The following is an 18,993-nucleotide window of genomic DNA, read 5'->3' on the forward strand; positions in this document are numbered from 1 at the left end:
GTGTACCCCATCATTTTGTTTTTTTGTTTAGCAAAAGAAAAACCTGACCAAGGTAACTTTGAAGAGGGGAACACGCAAACTCTCTGTGAACTGGTGAAAAGTACACAGCAATGCCAACTAATTATACTAGAACTATAATCCATTAATTATTATTCGTCATTTAAAAAAAAAAACATATTTCACCTTTATTATTATTAACCCCTCCCACTAAATGCAGAGGTGTTACAGTATATAAATAATCTCAACTCGCGATTCAAGAAAAGGGGAAATGGCTAATTTATGACATATGACGACGATGATATTAATTAATCACCATAGTATCATCAACCGACTGATGTTGAGCTGATTTCATCACTTCTATAGCCATGGACACCGGTTCATTACTGAGATATTACTACATACACCGGTTCATTACTGAGATATTACTACATACCCCGGTTCATTACTGAGATATTACTACATGCACCAGTTAATTAATGAGATATTACTACATTACTACATACCCCGGTTAATTACTGAGATATTACTACATTACTACATACCCCGGTTAATTACTGAGATATTACTACATACACCGGTTCATTACTGAGATATTACTACATACACCAGTTAATTACTGAGATATTACTACATTACTACATACCCCGGTTAATTACTGAGATATTACTACATTACTACATACCCCGGTTCATTACTGAGATATTACTACATTACTACATACACCGGTTAATTAATGAGATATGACTACTTAGACCGGTTAATTACTGAGATATTACTACTTACACCGGTTAATTACTGAGATATTACTACATACACCGGTTAATTAATGAGATATTACTGCATACACTACTTCATCACTGAGATATTACTGCATACACTGGTTCATACCTGAGATATTACAACGTACACTACTTTATTACTGAGATACTACTACATACACTGGTTCATACCTGAGATATTACTGCATACACTAGTTCATAACTGAGATACTTCAACAGCCTAATCTTCTGATCATGAGGCCTTGAGATGAGGAAAATGTGACGTGAATGAGAACAGCCTTTGAAACAGTGTCCTGGGCGTCAAACACCCATCTCTCACTAATTGGATATACAGACAGGTGACATCCATCTCTAATTCAATGTGCAGACAGATGACAGTTCAGTTAGGAGAAAAGATGGCACTGACAAAGATGGACGCCTCTCTTCACGTTCTGAGGAAACTATGCTGTATTTTTTTTAATGGATTATTTCTTACATTGTTAAATCTTAAGTCTTATTACATACAGCCGGGAGGAACTATTGGATATAAGAGCAACGTCAACTTACCAACATTACGACCAGGAATACGACTTTTCCGAAACGGAGCCTCTGTTTTGGACCACCACCCAGGACAATGGATCTAATCCCAGACGCCGACCCAAGACAACGACACCGCAGAAGGGGCAGATGGAGCGGCCTCCTGATCAGGCTCCATAGACATGCACATCACCCACCGCTCCCGAGTATACTACTCGCCAATGTCCAGTCTCTTGACAAAAAGGTAGACGAAATTCGAGCAAGGGTTGCCTTCCAGATGGACATCAGAGATTGTAACATTCTCTGTTTCACGAAAACATGGCTCTCTCGGGAAGGCAACGGTTCAGCCACCGGGCTTCTCTATGCATTGCGCCAACAGAGATAAACATCTCTCTGGGAAGAGGGAGGGCAGGTGTGTATGCTTCATGATTAACGCCTCATGGTGTAATCATAACAACATACAGGAACTCAAGTCCTTCTGCTCACCCGACCTAGAATTCCTCACAATCAAATGCCGGCCATATTACCTTCCAAGAGAATTCTAGTTAGTTATCGTCACAGCTGTGTACATTCCCCCTCAAGCAGACACCAAGATGGCACTAAAGGAACTTCACAGGACTTTATGCAAACTGGAAACCATATATCCTGAGGCTGCATTTATTTTAGCTGATTTGAGAAGGTTACCAAAATTCTATCGGCATATTGATTGCACTACGTGTAGGGGTAATACATTCGACCACTGCTACTCTAACTCCCTTCGGCAAATCCAACCACGACGCCATCTTGCTCCTACCGTCTTATAGGTAGAAACTGAAATAGGATGTACCAGTGACTAGAACCATTCAATGCTGGTCTGACCAATCAGAATATTGTTTAGATCACGTGGACTGGAATATGTCGACCTATACGCTGACTGACATCGACCTATACGCTGACTGACATCGACCTATACGCTGACTGACATCGACCTATACGCTGACTGACATCGACCTATACGCTGACTGACAACGACCTATACGCTGACTGACATCGACCTATACGCTGACTGAGATCGACCTATACGCTGACTGAGTGAATTTATAAGGAAGTGCATTGGAGATGTTGTACCCAATGTGACTATTAAAACCTACCCTAAACAGAAACCGTGGAAAGATGGCAGCATTTGCGCAAAAATGAAAGCGCAAACCACCGCATTAACCATGGAAAGAGGTCTGGGAACATGGCTGAATATAAACAGCGTAGTTATTCCCTCCGCAAGCCAATCAAACAAGCGAAATGCTGGTACAGGTACAAAGTGGAATTGCAATTGAACGGCTATGACAGGGTCTACAGGAGTGTGGCAGGGTGTGGCAGGGTCTACAGGAAATCATGGACTACAAAAAAGAAAACCAGCCATGTCACGGACACCGACGTCACACTTCCAGACAAACTAAACACCTTCTTTGCCCGCTTTTAAGATAATAGAGTGCCCCCGTCGCTTTCCTTCTCCGTGGCCGACGTGAGTAAAACATTTAAAAGTGTTAACCCTCGCAAGGCTGCTGGCCCAGACGGCATCCCTAGCCGCTTCCTCAGAGCATGCACAGACCAGCTGGCTGGTGTGTTTACTGAGATATTCAATCTCTCCCCATCCCAGTTGAATGTCCCCATATGCTTCAAGAGGGCCACCATTGTTCCTGTACCCAAGAAGGCAAAGATAACTGAACTAAATGACTACCACCCAGTAGTACTCACTTATGTCATCATGAAGTGCTTTAAGAGACTAGTCAAGGATCATATCACCTCCACCTTACAGGCCACCCTAGACCCACTTCAGTTTGCATAACGCAGGTCCACAGACGATGCAATCACCATCACACTGCACACTGCCATATCCCATCGGGACTAGAGGAATAGCTATGTACAGTGGTTCCTCCTTTAAAATTTGCATCATACTGTGGCACACCTTGCATGCTGCCGCAGCATTCCCTGGCACATCATTTAATTCTCAGCCAATTTTTATGTTACTGCTAGTTTGACCACCTTAGGGCATCTCCGAGAAGCATTTGATCGTATTCTGTATTGGCAGTACCAGATCATTTAAAACATTTTTTGTAATAACATAGAATATGGGATTGATTTTAAGAAATTTGGCTTAATTAATTTGATGATATTAAGGTCTCTATTCAGAGAAAAATGAAAAACTAAACCCTCAGTGTTTCCGTTGGGTTGGAATGGAAAATATGGCGATGTACAACGTGATGGTCGGGAGTAGGCTACAGGATTGGAGGATTCTACATTGTTTGCCTTCATTAGACAAGTTTGTTCCAATATTTCTGTAAATCAGTGATATTTATTCCCATAGTAATTTGTTATGGATCCATAACTACATCAACATCTGCATTTTGAAAGAGTATTGTATTGTAGACTACTCTTTCAAAATGTAGATGTTGATGTAGTTACGGATCCATAACAAATTACTATGGAAGTGTTGAAGGTGAACCGAAAACCTGACGAACCCGCCACGTGCTGTATGGATTGTGACTCCATCTTGTTCCTCCTCAACGCGTGAGTGAGTCAATGACTATTCAAGCTATTGACTCACTAATGAATGAAGATGATGAGAGATCGGCAAAGGCAATCTGAAATCTCCGGACATCACGGCTCGGAAAGAAACGTTATCTATACAGTTGAAGTCGGAAGGTTACATACACCTTGGCCAAATACATTTAAATTCAGTTTTTCACAATTCCTGACATTTATTCCTAGTAAATATTCCCTGTCTTAAGCCAGTTGGGATCACCACTTTATTTTAAGAATGTGAAATGTCAGAATAATAGTAGAGAGAATTATTTATTTCAGCTTTTATTTCTTTCATCACATTCCCAGTGGGTCAGAAATGTACATCCACTCAATTAGTATTTGCAAGCATTGTCTTTAAATTGTTTACCTTGGGTCAAACATTTCAGATAGCTTTCCACAAGCTTCCCACAATAAGTTGGTGGAAATTTGGCACATTCCTCCTGACAGAGCTGGTGTAACTGAGTCAGGTTTGAAGGCCTCCTTGCTCGCACACACATTTTCAATCCGGTCCACAAATTTTCTATAGGATTGAGGTTAGGGCTTTGTGATGGCCACTCCAACACCTTAACTTTGTTGTCCTTAAGCCATTTTGCCACAACTTTGGAAGTATGCTGGGGGTCATTGTCCATTTGGAAGACCCATTTGCGACCAAGCTTTAACTTCCTGACTGATGTCTTGAGATGTTGCTTCAATATATCCATGTCATTTTCCTACCTCATGAATCCATCTATTTTGTGAAGTGTACCAGTCCCTCCTGCAGCAAAGCACCCCCACAACATGATGCTGCCACCCCCGTGCTTCACGGTTGGGATGGGGTTCTTCGGCTTGCAAGCCTCCCCCTTTTTCCTCCAAACGTAACGATGGTCATTATGACAAAAGAGTTCTATTTTTGTTTCATCAGACAAGAGGATATTTCTCCAAAAAGTACGATCTTTGTTCCCATGTGCAGTTGCAAACCGTAGTCTGACTTTTTAATTGTGGTTTTGGAGCAGTGCTATTTCAGGTATTTCAGGTTTCGCTGGGCGTAATTTCAGGTTATTTCGATATAGGACTCGTTTTACTGTGGATATAAATACTTTTGTACCTCTTTCCTCCAGCATCTTCACAAGGTCCTTTGCTGTTGTTCTGGGATTGATTTGCACCTTTCACACCAAAGTACGTTCATCTCTAGGAGACAGAACGCATCTCCTTCCTGAGCGGTATGATGGCTGCGTGGTCCCATGGTGTTTATACTTGAGTACTATTGTTTGTACAGATGAATGTGGTACTTCAGGCATTTGGAAATTGCTCCCAAGGATGAACCAGACTTGTGGAGGTTTCTAGTTTTGGCTGATTTCTTTTCATTTTCCCATGATGTCAAGCAAGGAGGCACTGAGTTTGAAGGTAGGCCTTGAAATACATCCACAGGTACACCTCCAATTGACTCAAATGATGTCGATTCGCCTATCAGAAGCTTCTAAAGCAATGACATAATTTTCTGGAATTTTCCAAGCTGTTTAAAGGCACAGTCAACTTAGTGTATGTAAACTTCTGACCCACTAGAATTGTGATACAGTGAATTATAAGTGAAATAATCTGTATGTAAACAATTGTTGAAAAAATTACTTGTGTCATGCACAAAGTAGATATCCTAACTGACTTGCCAAAACCATAGTTTGTTAACAAGAAATTTGTGGAGTGGTTGAAAAATGAGTTTTAATGACTCCAACCTTAGTGTATGTAAACTTCCAACTTCAACTGTAGCTCGGCTATTAGACAATTCTTTAGTAAAGGTTGAATAGTATATTGTTCAGCTAATATCCCATCCTGCTATGTTTGTGAAAAACTAATAACAAAGTGTTTTTAGCCACAATCGGCGCCAACCCCAATTAATAGATTTGAGCACAGTCGTTAGCGTGCTGGACTTTGGGCAAGAATGTTCAGGGTTCGAAACCTGCTCCCTGCTTGCTATAATGCATTAGTTTGATACACCTGGTATTGAATATGGCTGAATTCTTTTTTTGCTAAATAGCGATTTTCGTAAATTAACTTTATGTCCAAAAAATATGCACAATGGTTTGTCTCTACATTAACTGACATATTCCTCCCAATTGTAATTTTTTTGCTTGACTCGTTATGACGTTATAACTACATACATTTGCTTTCCCGTAATGTTTTTGTCAGCCAACTTCGCTGAAGTCATCAGGGACGGCAAGTGTGAAATTCTTCATTGGAACCACTCGATATGATTGGTCATATAAAAACCCAAATGCACAATGAGTGCTCTATCTCCCCCTTGTGGTGGTCTGGAGTAATGAAGCCGTGACGCTGGTTACCTCCAAGTCCTGCGCTGTAAGCTCACAACTTTTAAAGGAGGAAACACTGTAAGAATTTTGGAAGCCCTTGGCTTCAACCCCACCCTGTGCAACTGGGTCCTGGACTTTCTGACGGACCACACCCAGGTGGTGAAGGTAGGAAACAACATCTCCACCTCGCTGACCCTCAACACTGGGGACCCACAAGGGTGCGTGATCAGCCCCCTCCTATACTCCTTGTTCAACCACAACTGTGGGGCCATTCACGCCTCCAACTCAATCATCAAGTTTGCAGAAGGCACAACAGTAGCGGGCTTGATTACCTACAACGACGAGACAGCCTACAGGGAGGAGGTGAGGGCACTCGGAGTGTGGTGTCAAGCAAACAACCTCTCACTCAACGTCAATAAAACTAAGGAGATGATCCAAATCGAAGGGACAGCAGTGGAGAAAGTGGAAAGTTTTAAGTTCCGCGGCGTACACATCACCGACAAACTGAAATGTGTGGCACAACAGCACCTCTTCAACCTCAGGAGGCTGAAGAAATTTGGCTTGTCACCCAAAACCTTGACTAACTTTTACAGATCCACAATCGAGAGCATCCTGTCGGGCTGTATCACAACCTGGTATGGCAACTGCACCGCCGTCAACCGCAAGGCCCTCCAAAGGGTGGTGCGGTCTGCACAACACATCTCTGAGGGAAAACTACCTGCCCTCCATGACATCTATAGCACCAGATGTCACAAAAAGGCCAAAAAGATCATCAAGGACAACAACCATCCGAGCCACTGCCTGTTCACCCTGCTATCATCCAGAAGGCGAGGTCAGTACAGGTGCATCAAAGCAGAGACCGAGAGATTGAAAAACAGCCTCTATCTCAAGGCCATCAGACTGGTAAACAGCCATCACTAACTCAGAGAGGCTGCTGCCTACACGGAGACCCAATCACTAACTCAGAGAGGCTGCTGCCTACACGGAGACCCAATCACTAACTCAGAGAGGCTGCTGCCTACACGGAGACCCAATCACTAACTCAGAGAGGCTGCTGCCTACACGGAGACCCAATCACTAACTCAGAGGGGCTGCTGCCTAAATGGAGACCCAATCACTGGCCACTTTAACAAATGGATCACTAGTCACTTTAAACAATACCAATTTAAATAATGCCACTTTAATCATGTTTACATATCTAACATTACCATCGTCTTTATACCATCTATTGCACCTTGCCTATGCTGCTCGGCCATCACTCATCCATATATTTATACATACATATTCTCATTCACCCCCTTTAGATTAGTGTGTTTCAGGTAGTTGTTGGGGAACTGTTTGATCACTTGTTAGATATTGTTGCACTGTCGGAACTAGAAGCGCAAGCATTTCGCTACACTCATATTAACATCTGCTAACCATGTGTATGTGACAAATACAATTTGATTTGGTTTGAAAAGATTGAAAAAAATGTTGAGAGGGAATAAGCAAAGACACTTCCCTTCTTCACAATATTATTTACAGCACTGTCTACATTTTTACATATTTCATTTATCCAACCAATTAGTGAAACCAGATGTTTTTCTGACTTCAGAAACCTTCCCTCTGGAGACATGAAAGAAATGCTTCTATTGTATGTAGTGACCTTAATGACCAGTTGATCATCTCTTTGTTGTCACATACCCAGTTCTCCGTTCTCAATGACCTCGAACGTGATCCAGAGGTCGACCGGGTTGGTGACCACGTTCCTCGTAACCAGCGTGGACTCTGCCAGCTCGTCTGACCTCATGGTAGGAGACAACTACCACAACACAACCACAAAGATGTTAGAGAGAGAGGAGAGGAAACAGTCCCATCTTAGCAGGACTGGGTTCATTTCCATTGCAGACCAGTTAAATTCAATCCTGGAAGAAACAGGAAGTGAACTGAAATCACAGGACATTCTTAAAATGTCCATTAACTTGCTGAATTTAAATAGAACAACTGCAACCCTGCATGTTAGCTATCGCCATCAGATCATTAGGGAATGGAGGAAAGGTTGGGTATTTGTATCACTGTCAAAGATTTCCCATCATTTGCAATCTGGAAATGGAGAACACAAACGTCTTTGTTCGTGAAATAGACTGCACAGAAACTATTCTGTAATCATAGTGTAGAGGTGAACAGAAAGTAAAGAACAAGCATGACCCCCAAAGGGAAGAAAATAATTGTAATGTCGCAGTGAGTCGTAAAACAGTCCACTCTAACCCCCCCCTCCCCCCTTTCCACCCCACTGCTGTTCCACACCTGCTAAATAAATCCATTACCTGCAGCTTACCACTGCCTCTGATTAAACACAATTACTCACACAATTATATCAGAAGTGTCTTTGATTAGCTAGCTTTTGATTTATTTCGGTGGCAGTAATCCTATCCGGTTTAACCACCAACGTCTTGGCCCTATTCTATCACGCCCTCCACTCCCACTCTCTCTCTATTCACTCCATCCCATCAGCTCTGTACCTCTAACTCCCCCAGCCCCTGTTACACACCCCTCCACTCCCACACCTCTCTCTATTCCCTCCATCCCATCAGCTCTGTACCTCTAACTCCCCCAGACCCCGTTACACACCCCTCCACCTCCTTTCCTTCTACTCCCTTTATCCCTCGTTCTCTCCATCCAACTTATACACTCCCCCTCTTGCTCACCCTTTACACACACACACACACACACACACACACACAGACACACACACACACACACACACACACAGACACACACACACACACACACACACACACACACAGACACACACACACACACACACACACACACACACACACACACACACACACACACACACACACACACACACACACACACACACACACCTTCACCTTGATTAAGCAGCAGTCCTCTGGCTCCCTCCTCTCCAGGTACACCTCAAAGATCAAGTCCCCGGCCGGAGAGAACTAAATAGAAGGAGAAAAAGAGGGAGAGAAAGAGAGAGAGAAACAGAGGAGAAAGAAAAAACACAACATTCGGATTAATTGGCTTTTGTTCTGAATTCCCACCTTGGTGTGGCCTGAACCTAAACAGAGGGAACCAAGGGAAGCATTAGACGATTTGAGGAGAGTGGTAGAGGTCGTATTCTGAGCTACAGGCAAAACTAAATATAGTGCTTTTAATTGATGCGATGTTTTGGCAAGCCAAGGAAGTCAGAGAGGTGGAAAGGGGGGGGGGTAAGGGCTTCAAATGTAGTCAACATTTCTGCCAAACTTTATACTATCCCAATCAAGTGTTCAGTCTCTTAATCAGGGATGAATACTAACTTGAGCTACCTCTGACCTTTGATCCGTGATTTTGAGTCAATGGAATGTCTGTGTGGAAATCTGAAGCTTGTAGTAGATCAAGTAAATTATACTCCTCTTAGGATTTGGACATCATTTTAGATTTAACACGGGGACAAATGTATTTTTCAATCTGTGAGAATCCAGTCTGTTCGATACCATTGAGGTAACATACTGTATCAGGCCACATACAGAGTGTCTTAAAACACACGCAAGAGGCTTTGGAGAAGTCCTTGGGATCTCTCAATTTCCCCTTCTACCTCCGGCATTGTAAAACAACAGCAGAGAGGCCATTGGACACAAAGTGACATTCCATTAAGAGTCATGTGACCTTATGTCTCTGTCCTTGTCCTCTGTTCTCTCTCTTCACAACAACAACAAAAATATACTTTTTAAGATCGGGTTATCATGAGCAAACCAACTTCTGAGACACAAGTGAAAAGTCTGCCTTCCACGAAACATTTCTTCTCAACTTTGAACTAAACAACCTATGATGTCTTCAACAACAGTACGCCAGAGAGAAAATATTGTAAACAAGCGGAATGTGAGAAGTTGTGGCATGAAGGTCATACGGAGAGGTCTTGGGAAATACAAATGCCATGACAATGGCAGGGCAGCACAGGAAAAATAATAGGTTGGCCTATGACATGTCGTCATTATAACAGGTGTGTGTGTGTGTGTGTGTGTGCGTGTGTGTTTCTGTGTGCGTGCGTGCGTATGAGTGCGTGCACGTGTTCCACACCGGTAGAGATTACAGCCCACAGACAAAAGAGATGTTCCATTAGCAGAACTAAGGAGAGGAAAGAGGAGACAAACACTGAAGAGGAGATGGTGGAAGCTGGTGCAGGGAATGACAGAAGGATGGAGAGGGGGAGAACAGGAAGCAGAGAAGAATAAGGCCCGAGGGGGGTGTGGTATAAGGCCAATGCACCATGTCTGAGGGCTGTTCTTATGTGCGACGCAACACGGAGTACCAGGATACGCTCATTAACCGTGGTATATTGGCCATATACCACAAACCCCCGAGATGCCTTAATGCTATTATAAACTGGTTACGCAACACGGAGTGCCTGGATAGAGCCAATCGCCATGGTATATTGGCCATACAGTACACCACAAACCCCTGAGTTGCCTTACATATTATAAACTGGTTACGCAACACGGAGTGCCTGGATAGAGCCAATCGCCATGGTATATTGGCCATACAGTACACCACAAACCCCTGAGTTGCCTTACATATTATAAACTGGTTACGCAACACGGAGTGCCTGGATAGAGCCAATCGCCATGGTATATTGGCCATACAGTACACCACAAACCCCTGAGTTGCCTTACATATTATAAACTGGTTAGCAACGTAATTTGAACAGTAAACATATATTGTTTTGGTCATACACATGGTATAGGGTCTGATATACCACGGGTGTCAGCCAATCAGCATTCAGGGCTAGAACGGACAGTTTATAATTACAATTATGAATGCTGATTGGCTAAAAGCCGTATAATCCAGTCCTTGAGTTCCCCCAACAGCACAGATTTGTGTTGTAGCCCCAACATACCCAATTCATTATTTGGGGCCTGATGATTAGTTGACAAGTTGAGTCCAGACAAAAGTGTTTGTCCCGGGTACTTGAGGACCGGAGTTGGGATCCACTGGCCTACAGTATGATGGCATTAGTCTCATGGGCATTTGCAATGCACCCCTTGACAATTTGCATCTGAAGCAGAGACAAGCTTAACTCACACACATTGTTTACATATTGTTCAGCTATATGTCCCCCCCCCCCTCAAAAAAACTGTAGGCCTATGGCAGACTTGGCATTACATGCCATTATCAGCTGCAAAATGGGTTCACATGGCTGATATCCTGACAAAATGGTCATAATCTAATAATACAACACAGAAACACAGACAAATTAGAGACAGATTCCCTTCCTCTCTTTATTGCAGGATCGTGACATGATTAATTAACATCATCACTAGTTCATCCTAAATAATAGTTAAGTTAACAATCAAAACAAGTTTAAACACTTAACTTCAAATAAATATGTAAAGGTTAGACATTTTAGTAACAAGTAGGCTGTTATTACTAAAACATTGTTTCAGGTATAATAATGTTAACACACATGTTTCCCATGCCAATAAAGCCCTTGAATTGAATTGAATTAATCAAATAAGTCCATACCGGTAATGTCCAACATCACTCCACCGATCCCTGATCTACTGAGTGAGAAAACTTCTGTTTCAGCCCAGTAACTGCATAATTAATTATTAACTAATTAGGTTTGATACATTGAATCAGGTGTATTAGTGCTGGGTTGGAACAGAAGCCTGCACACCCAGCAAGGGTTGGTCTGCTCCAGTTGTAATAGGAATATACATTGTGTGTGACTTTTAAACTGTATTTATGTTTATAAAATGTGCTAACATAGCTAGTTATACATAAACCATATGGTATACAAGGATGTACCCTTTTTCTCTTGGGACATTCATTAGGACTTCTTCATCTGAGGACAGGGTTTTACGCTCTCTGTATCTGAGGACAGGGTTTTACGGCTCTCTGTATCTGCGGACAGGGTTTTACGGCTCTCTGTATCTGAGGACAGGGTTTTACGGCTCTCTGTATCTGCGGACAGGGTTTTACGGCTCTCTGTAACTGAGGACAGGGTTTTACGGCTCTCTGTATCTGTGGACAGGGTTTTACGGCTCTCTGTATCTGAGGACAGGGTTTTACGGCTCTCTGTATCTGAGGACAGGGTTTTACGGCTCTCTGTATCTGAGGACAGGGTTTTACGGCTCTCTGTGTCTGAGGACAGACAACAGGACAGACATCACAAAAGAAACAGGCCTCGTTATAATCAAGTAAGACAGCCCTGAATATTGTGTTGCTATATCTTTCTGTCCTCAGTTTTTACCTCGCTAGGGACTGGAACTGGAGACAGCTGGAAGTGCTAACGTTAGCTAATCCTTTCACACTCTTCCATTGCTGTTAGCTAGCTACCTAAATACAAATGTATTTGGAGTTACAATGATAAATATAATCAAGATAACTAACTAGCTAATATGAAGTTAGCAAGCTGGTGATATTGTATTTACATTGCTAGCTAAACAGTACGTAAAGTTAGCTAGCTAACATTACGAGATCAGCTCTTTGGAGTTAGCCTGCACACTATGTTTCTGTAGAAAGCTAGCTAATAATATATCATTTTTGATCATTATCAAAATATATTTACTTGCTTGAATAGGTTCTTCCACGGCCTCCGTTTTCTGGCTCCCTAGAAAAACTAAATAATGGGCAATTTTCCAGAAGTTTCCGTAAAGTAAACTTGCTAGCTACTTCAGTGGATGTTGATCACATTTCTACCGACAAAATGAACACATATCTAGTGGAAAATGTGTTAAATTATATAGATGATATGAAAGGGATAATCAACTCAGGGCTCCATGTGTTCATTAATAACGCATAGCCCCCTCGTTGATTATCACTTACTTATGCAGCTGGTTGAGACAGTACCACACATTAAACCACTTTCATCAACTGCCCTGATAACTAAACAGTCCATGTGTGGCGGACATTTTGAAATGCTGAGTCTTGGCCCCCAGTTAAAGCACACTTCAGTTTGTCTTGACAACAATCACTCTCAGCTGTGGAAACGAGTGGGGAAGAGAAAGGTTTAGAGGTGTTTCTATGCATCATGGTACTTATTCCTCCCTCTCCACCGGAAACTAGAAGTTCACAGTAGATTTAAGTAAAGGATAAGTAAACAGGTCCCATGTGGCTCAGTTGGTAGAGCATGGCGCGTTCAACACCAGGGTTGTGGGTTTGATTCCCACGGAGGAACATATGTACTCACTTCTGTAAGTCGCTCTGCATAAGAGCATCTGCTAAATGACTAAAATGGAAATGTACAGTGTATCATAACGAATAGGCAGAGTTTACCCGTAGAAATAAGAATGAATAGAAAGGGTGTTTCATAATGGATGGACTGGCAGCCATTTTGAGTGTACCGATGCCAGGAAGTAAAAGCAGGTGTGCTGTGATTCGTTGAGAAAACAATTTTTATGAGCCACATCAGTTAGAACTATTTGAGTGAACATTCTACATTACCATGGCAATTCAGCCTCAGTTGAATGAGCATTCTACATTACCATGGCAATCCAGCCTCAGTTGAATGAACATTCTACATTACCATGGCAATCCAGCCTCAGTTGAATGAACATTCTACATTACCATGGCAATCCAGCCTCAGTTGAATGAACATTCTACATTACCATGGCAATCCAGCCTCAGTTGAATGAACATTCTACATTACCATGGCAATCCAGCCTCAGTTGAATGAACATTCTACATTACCATGGCAATCCAGCCTCAGTTGAATGAACATTCTACATTATCATGGAAATCCAGCCTCAGTTGAATGAACATTCTACATTACCATGGCAATCCAGTCTCAGTTGAATGAAACCTCTACATTACCATGGTAATCCAGCCTCAGTTGAATGAGCATTCTACATTATCATGGCAATCCAGCTTCAGTTGAATGAACATTCTACATTACCATGGCAATCCAGCCTCAGCTGAATGAACATTCTACATGATCATGGCAATCCAGCCTCAGTTGAATGAACATTCTATATTATCATGGTAATCCAGCCTCAGTTGGTAGAACATTCTACATTATCTTGGTAATCCAGCCTCAGTTGAATGAATATTCTACATTACCTTGGCAATCCAGCCTCAGTTGAATGAACATTCTACATTACCATGGCAATTCAGTCTCAGTTGAATGAAACCTCTACATTACCATGGTAATCCAGCCTCAGTTGAATGAACATTCTGCATTACCATGGCAATCCAGCCTCAGTTGGTAGAACATTCTACATTACCATGGCAATCCAGCCTCAGTTGAATGAACATTCTACATTATCATCACAATCGAGCCTCAGTTGATAGAACATTCTGCATTACCATGGCAATCCAGCCTCAGTTGGTAGAACATTCTACATCACCATGGCAATCCAGCCTCAGTTGATAGAACATTCCAAAATACCTTGGCAATTATTGCGTCACAATACCAGGCAGCCATTGGGAGTGTGGCCAGTTCACCAGTCAAATTGGCAGTAAAAATATGCCTGCCCACCTTGAGTTAACTCAGCCAGAGACGAGAGAACGAGGGAGGAAAGAAAACAAAGAGGGTTGTTTTGCTGGCACCCTCACTCGAACTTAAAGTGCTTTCTGACGCATGAAGTCGAGGAGAAAATAACGGAAAGAAAAGAGAGGCAGGGGAAAAACAAAGGACAGCGCTCCATCCTAGTGGGTGTGTTTGTGTGTGTACCCTCCACTCTAAGAGCTAACTCAACAGCCTGAGCTAACAGGTGCTAGGCTAGGCACTAGGCTAATCACGCTGCTGCACAGCAAGCCACTAACAATGAACACCACCACATGGTAGAGCTAGCCTTAACTTCCTCGCCCTCCCTGAGAGAACCAGTCTTTCCTAAAAGCTTTAAATTGAATATCTGACACGTTTATTTTCCTCTTTCCTCTGGTCTCTCAATCCTGTTACCAGGTTACTAAAAACCTCCACTTTTAGTACGAGACATTTGTCTAGCTCTCTTGTGTTTTCGGGGGGCAATTTTCCGACAATAGCGTTAACCTTTTAGTTCAATTGGCCAGATTCATTCTGACAGCCACTGGAAACCAACTTAAAGGTAGGGAAGAAAATAAAAAAAAAAAGACTTTCAACACTTTGTTCAACCACTTTCAACTCTTTGTTCAACCACTTTTCAACGTCAGCAGGCAGCATAAGGTTTGAAGATTAATTTGTTTTCCAGGTTATCTGAACAAATAGTTTCCTGCAGCACATGCGTCCAGGCATAAAGTAGCCTAGCCGACAGTTATAATGGTGAACAAGCATACAAACCCTCTCATTGCCCTCTGACTCCGTCCAAACAACACCCTCCCTCCCTCAATCATTGCATAACAGGAAGACAGTTCAAATGCATTTCTGACCTTAGAGCTCAGCTTACACACATGCAAACACAAACACACACGCACACACACACACACACACACACAGCGGTCCAGAGGTCTGATTGTGTTTGTCAGTGGAGCTAAACAGGTTGACTTACTGTGGTGTCTTTCTTGTCGTTCCATCGTGTGATGAAACTGTTCTCACTCTCCATCTGCTTGAGTTGGTCCTCGTTGACCTGGTAACACACACACACACATACACACACACACACACACACACACACACACACACACACACACACACACACACACACACACACACAGGTAAATACATCAACCCTGTCCACATGAAGCAACACAGATATTCTGTACATAATATCTGTGGTAGCCTAGTGGTTAGAGCGTTGGTCCAGTAACCGAAAGGTTGCTAGATCGATATCCCCGAGCTGACAAGGTAAAAATCTGTCGTTCTGCCCCTGAACTGGCAGTTAACCCACTGTTCCTAGGCAGTCATTGTAAATAAGAATTTGTTCTTAACTGACTTGCCTAGTTAAATAAAGGTTAGATAAAAAATGTAATAAATAAGAGGACATATATAACATTTTGGGTAAAAATATAAATTCCCTTTAATTATATAGAACCACACAATGTGGAATTATAGTTGTGTCCAGTCACTTTAATTTAAGTTAAAAGGAAAGACCTATAGCGATGGGAAGTTCAGGAAGTTCAATTGGATTGTTCACCGGGTGGTTTATTATCAGCTGAATAAATGACTCCAGTAGCCCATCGCTATAGTTTGTTCCTTTTAGCTTAAATTAAAGTTACTGGACACAACTGTAATTCCACATTGTGTGGTTTCAAAGTGTCAAAGCGAGGTAGAGAAAATTATACTTTTTACTCTAAAACCCCCCCCCCCCCCCACCCCCCATCACTTTCAGAGAACAATTTGCTTTGTCAGGGCTATGCATTGCAATGAAGACTGGAGAGAGAGAAAAGACATACACACAAATGTGAACACACACACACACAGTGTGTTGGGGTCTGATAAAAAGCCCACATCCACAGCATTCCACCACATAATGGCATTCCTAATTAGCCTGAACATCTCACTCATTTTATGCCACGGTGATGGTGTGTGTATTCACTGAGATTGGGTCCTCATTGGTTCAGCTTAATGGGTATTTGTCATGCGAACAACAGCAGCATTCCAACCTGATTAAGAGGGAATGGAAGGATGAATGAAAGGATGAATGGAGGGATGAATGGAGAGAACAGTCCTCCTCTAGGTGGGAAAAAGAGAGGGAGCCAGGCGTTCCCAGAAGCATTAGTGTGACACTAATAACGCTCTGAAACTTAAATCTGACTGTTTTAAGTTTCAGACACTCACTGTTTTAAGTTTCAGAAAATCAGTTTTAAGTTTCAGACACTCCCTGGTTTAAGTTTCAGACACTCACTGGTTTAAGTTTCAGAAACTCACTGTTTTAAGTTTCAGACACTCACTGGTTTAAGTTTCAGACACTCACTGTTTTAAGTTTCAGACACTCACTGTTTTAAGTTTCAGAAGCTCACTGTTTTAAGTTTCAGAAACTCACTGTTTTAAGTTTCAGACACTCACTGGTTTAAGTTTCAGACACTCACTATTTTAAGTTTCAGAAACTCACTGGTTTAAGTTTCAGAAACTCACTGTTTTAGGTTTTAAGTTTCAGACACTCACTGTTTTAAGTTTTAATTTTCAGACACTCACTGTTTTAAGTTTCAGACACTCATTGTTTTAAGTTTCAGACACTCACTGGTTTAAGTTTCAGACACTCACTGTTTTAAGTTTCAGACACTCACACTTTTATATAAGACAATTACTATTTCAAGGTCAATACACTCACACTCAAGTATACTGAATGAAAATATAAACAGAAAATGCTTCCATTTCAACGATTTTTCTAAGTTACATTTCATATATGGAAATCAGTCAATTGAAATCAATTAATTAGGCCCTAATCTATTGATTTCACATGACTGGGCAGGAGCACTGCCATGGGTGGGCCTGGGAGGGCATAGGTCCACCCACTTGGTAGCAAGGCCCACCCACTGGGGAGCCAGGCCCAGCCAATCAAAATGAGTTTTTTCCCACAAAAGAGCTTTATTACTGACAGAAATACCCCTCAGTTTCATCAGCTTTCTTGGTGGCTGGTATCAGACGATCCTGCAGGTGTAGAAGCCGAATGTGGAGGTCTGGGCTGGCGTCGTTATACGTGGTCTCCGGTTATAAGGCTGGTTAGAGGTACTGCCAAATTCTTTAAAATGACGTTGGAGGCGGCTTATGGTAGAATAATTAACAAATTCTCTTGCAACAGCTCTGATGGACATTACTGCAGTCAGCAGGCCAATTACACGCTTGTATAATTGAACTTGAGACATCTGTGGCATTATGTTGTGTGACAAAACTGCACCTTTTAGAGTTGCCTTTTATTGTGCCCAGCAGAAGGTGCACCTATGTAATGATCCTGCATTTTAATCAGCTTCTTGATATGCCACATCTGTCAGGTGGATGGATTATCTTGGCAATGTAGAGATGCTCACTAACAGAGATGTAAACACATTTGTGCACAATTTGAGAGATACATAATTATGTTTGTTCATATAGAAAATGTCTGGGATCTTTTATTTCAGCTCATGAAAACATGGGACCAACACTTTACATGTTGCGTTTATATATTTTTGGGGTCAGTATATATGACAGGTAGAGAGATAAAACTTACCCCAAAAAGTTGTACATAGTTGGTGATGAGGTCTTGGACCACGCTGATCTCTGGTGTGGTTTGTCCCTCGGTTTGGAAGAGACAGGAGGAGAACACACAGGCCAAGTCTCTGGTCTGCATCTGATTGATATGGGAGCACCTCTGGACCCTACACAGTATAGAGATACAGGAGAACACACTGATAAACACACATGTATGTGACATAGACTCATACACATACTGTAAGTACAGTACATAAACCCACAAATGCTTAAATACACACACAGGAACAGTCACACACAGACCCACACACACACACACCTAAAATTATAGCTACACACAATATCCCCCTCGTACAACAACCAAACTGTGTACACACTCCCTGGTCAACAGCATGAGCATGTGTGCCGGGAACTAGAGGTAAGAACTGGAGGAGATGTTAAACTAGGCCACAGTACAGGTAATAACTGTAGGAGATGTTAAACTAGGCCACAGTCTAGGTAATAACTGTAGGAGATGTTAAACTAGGCCACAGTCCAGGTAATGACTGTAGGACATGTTAAACTAGGCCACAGTCCAGGTAATGACTGTAGGACATGTTAAACTAGGCCACAGTCCAGGTAATGACTGTAGGAGATGTTAAACTAGGCCACAGTCCAGGTAATGACTGTAGGACATGTTAAACTAGGCCACAGTCCAGGTAATGACTGTAGGACATGTTAAACTAGACCACAATCCAGGTAATGACTGTAGGAGATGTTAAACTAGGCCACAGTCTAGATAAGAACTGTAGGAGATGATAAACTAGGCCACAGTCCA

At 42.2% G+C, this 18,993-nt stretch overlaps 1 protein-coding gene across 1 annotated transcript in view; it reads right to left on the minus strand.

Moving 5' to 3' along the window:
- LOC139379099 (ArfGAP with RhoGAP domain, ankyrin repeat and PH domain 2) overlaps window positions 1-18,993 on the minus strand; it is a 224,414-nt gene that overhangs the window by 21,530 nt on the left and 183,891 nt on the right. The window contains exons 23-26 of the mRNA XM_071121911.1: window positions 18,196-18,343; window positions 15,598-15,675; window positions 9,016-9,090; window positions 7,823-7,940 (exon numbers count right to left, since the gene is read on the minus strand). Coding sequence (XP_070978012.1) covers window positions 7,823-7,940; window positions 9,016-9,090; window positions 15,598-15,675; window positions 18,196-18,343 — 419 coding nt within the window. The remainder of the gene's footprint in view (window positions 1-7,822; window positions 7,941-9,015; window positions 9,091-15,597; window positions 15,676-18,195; window positions 18,344-18,993) is intronic.

Source organism: Oncorhynchus clarkii, chromosome 21 (assembly GCF_045791955.1).
Source record: "Oncorhynchus clarkii lewisi isolate Uvic-CL-2024 chromosome 21, UVic_Ocla_1.0, whole genome shotgun sequence".
Classification (NCBI taxonomy): domain Eukaryota; kingdom Metazoa; phylum Chordata; class Actinopteri; order Salmoniformes; family Salmonidae; genus Oncorhynchus; species Oncorhynchus clarkii.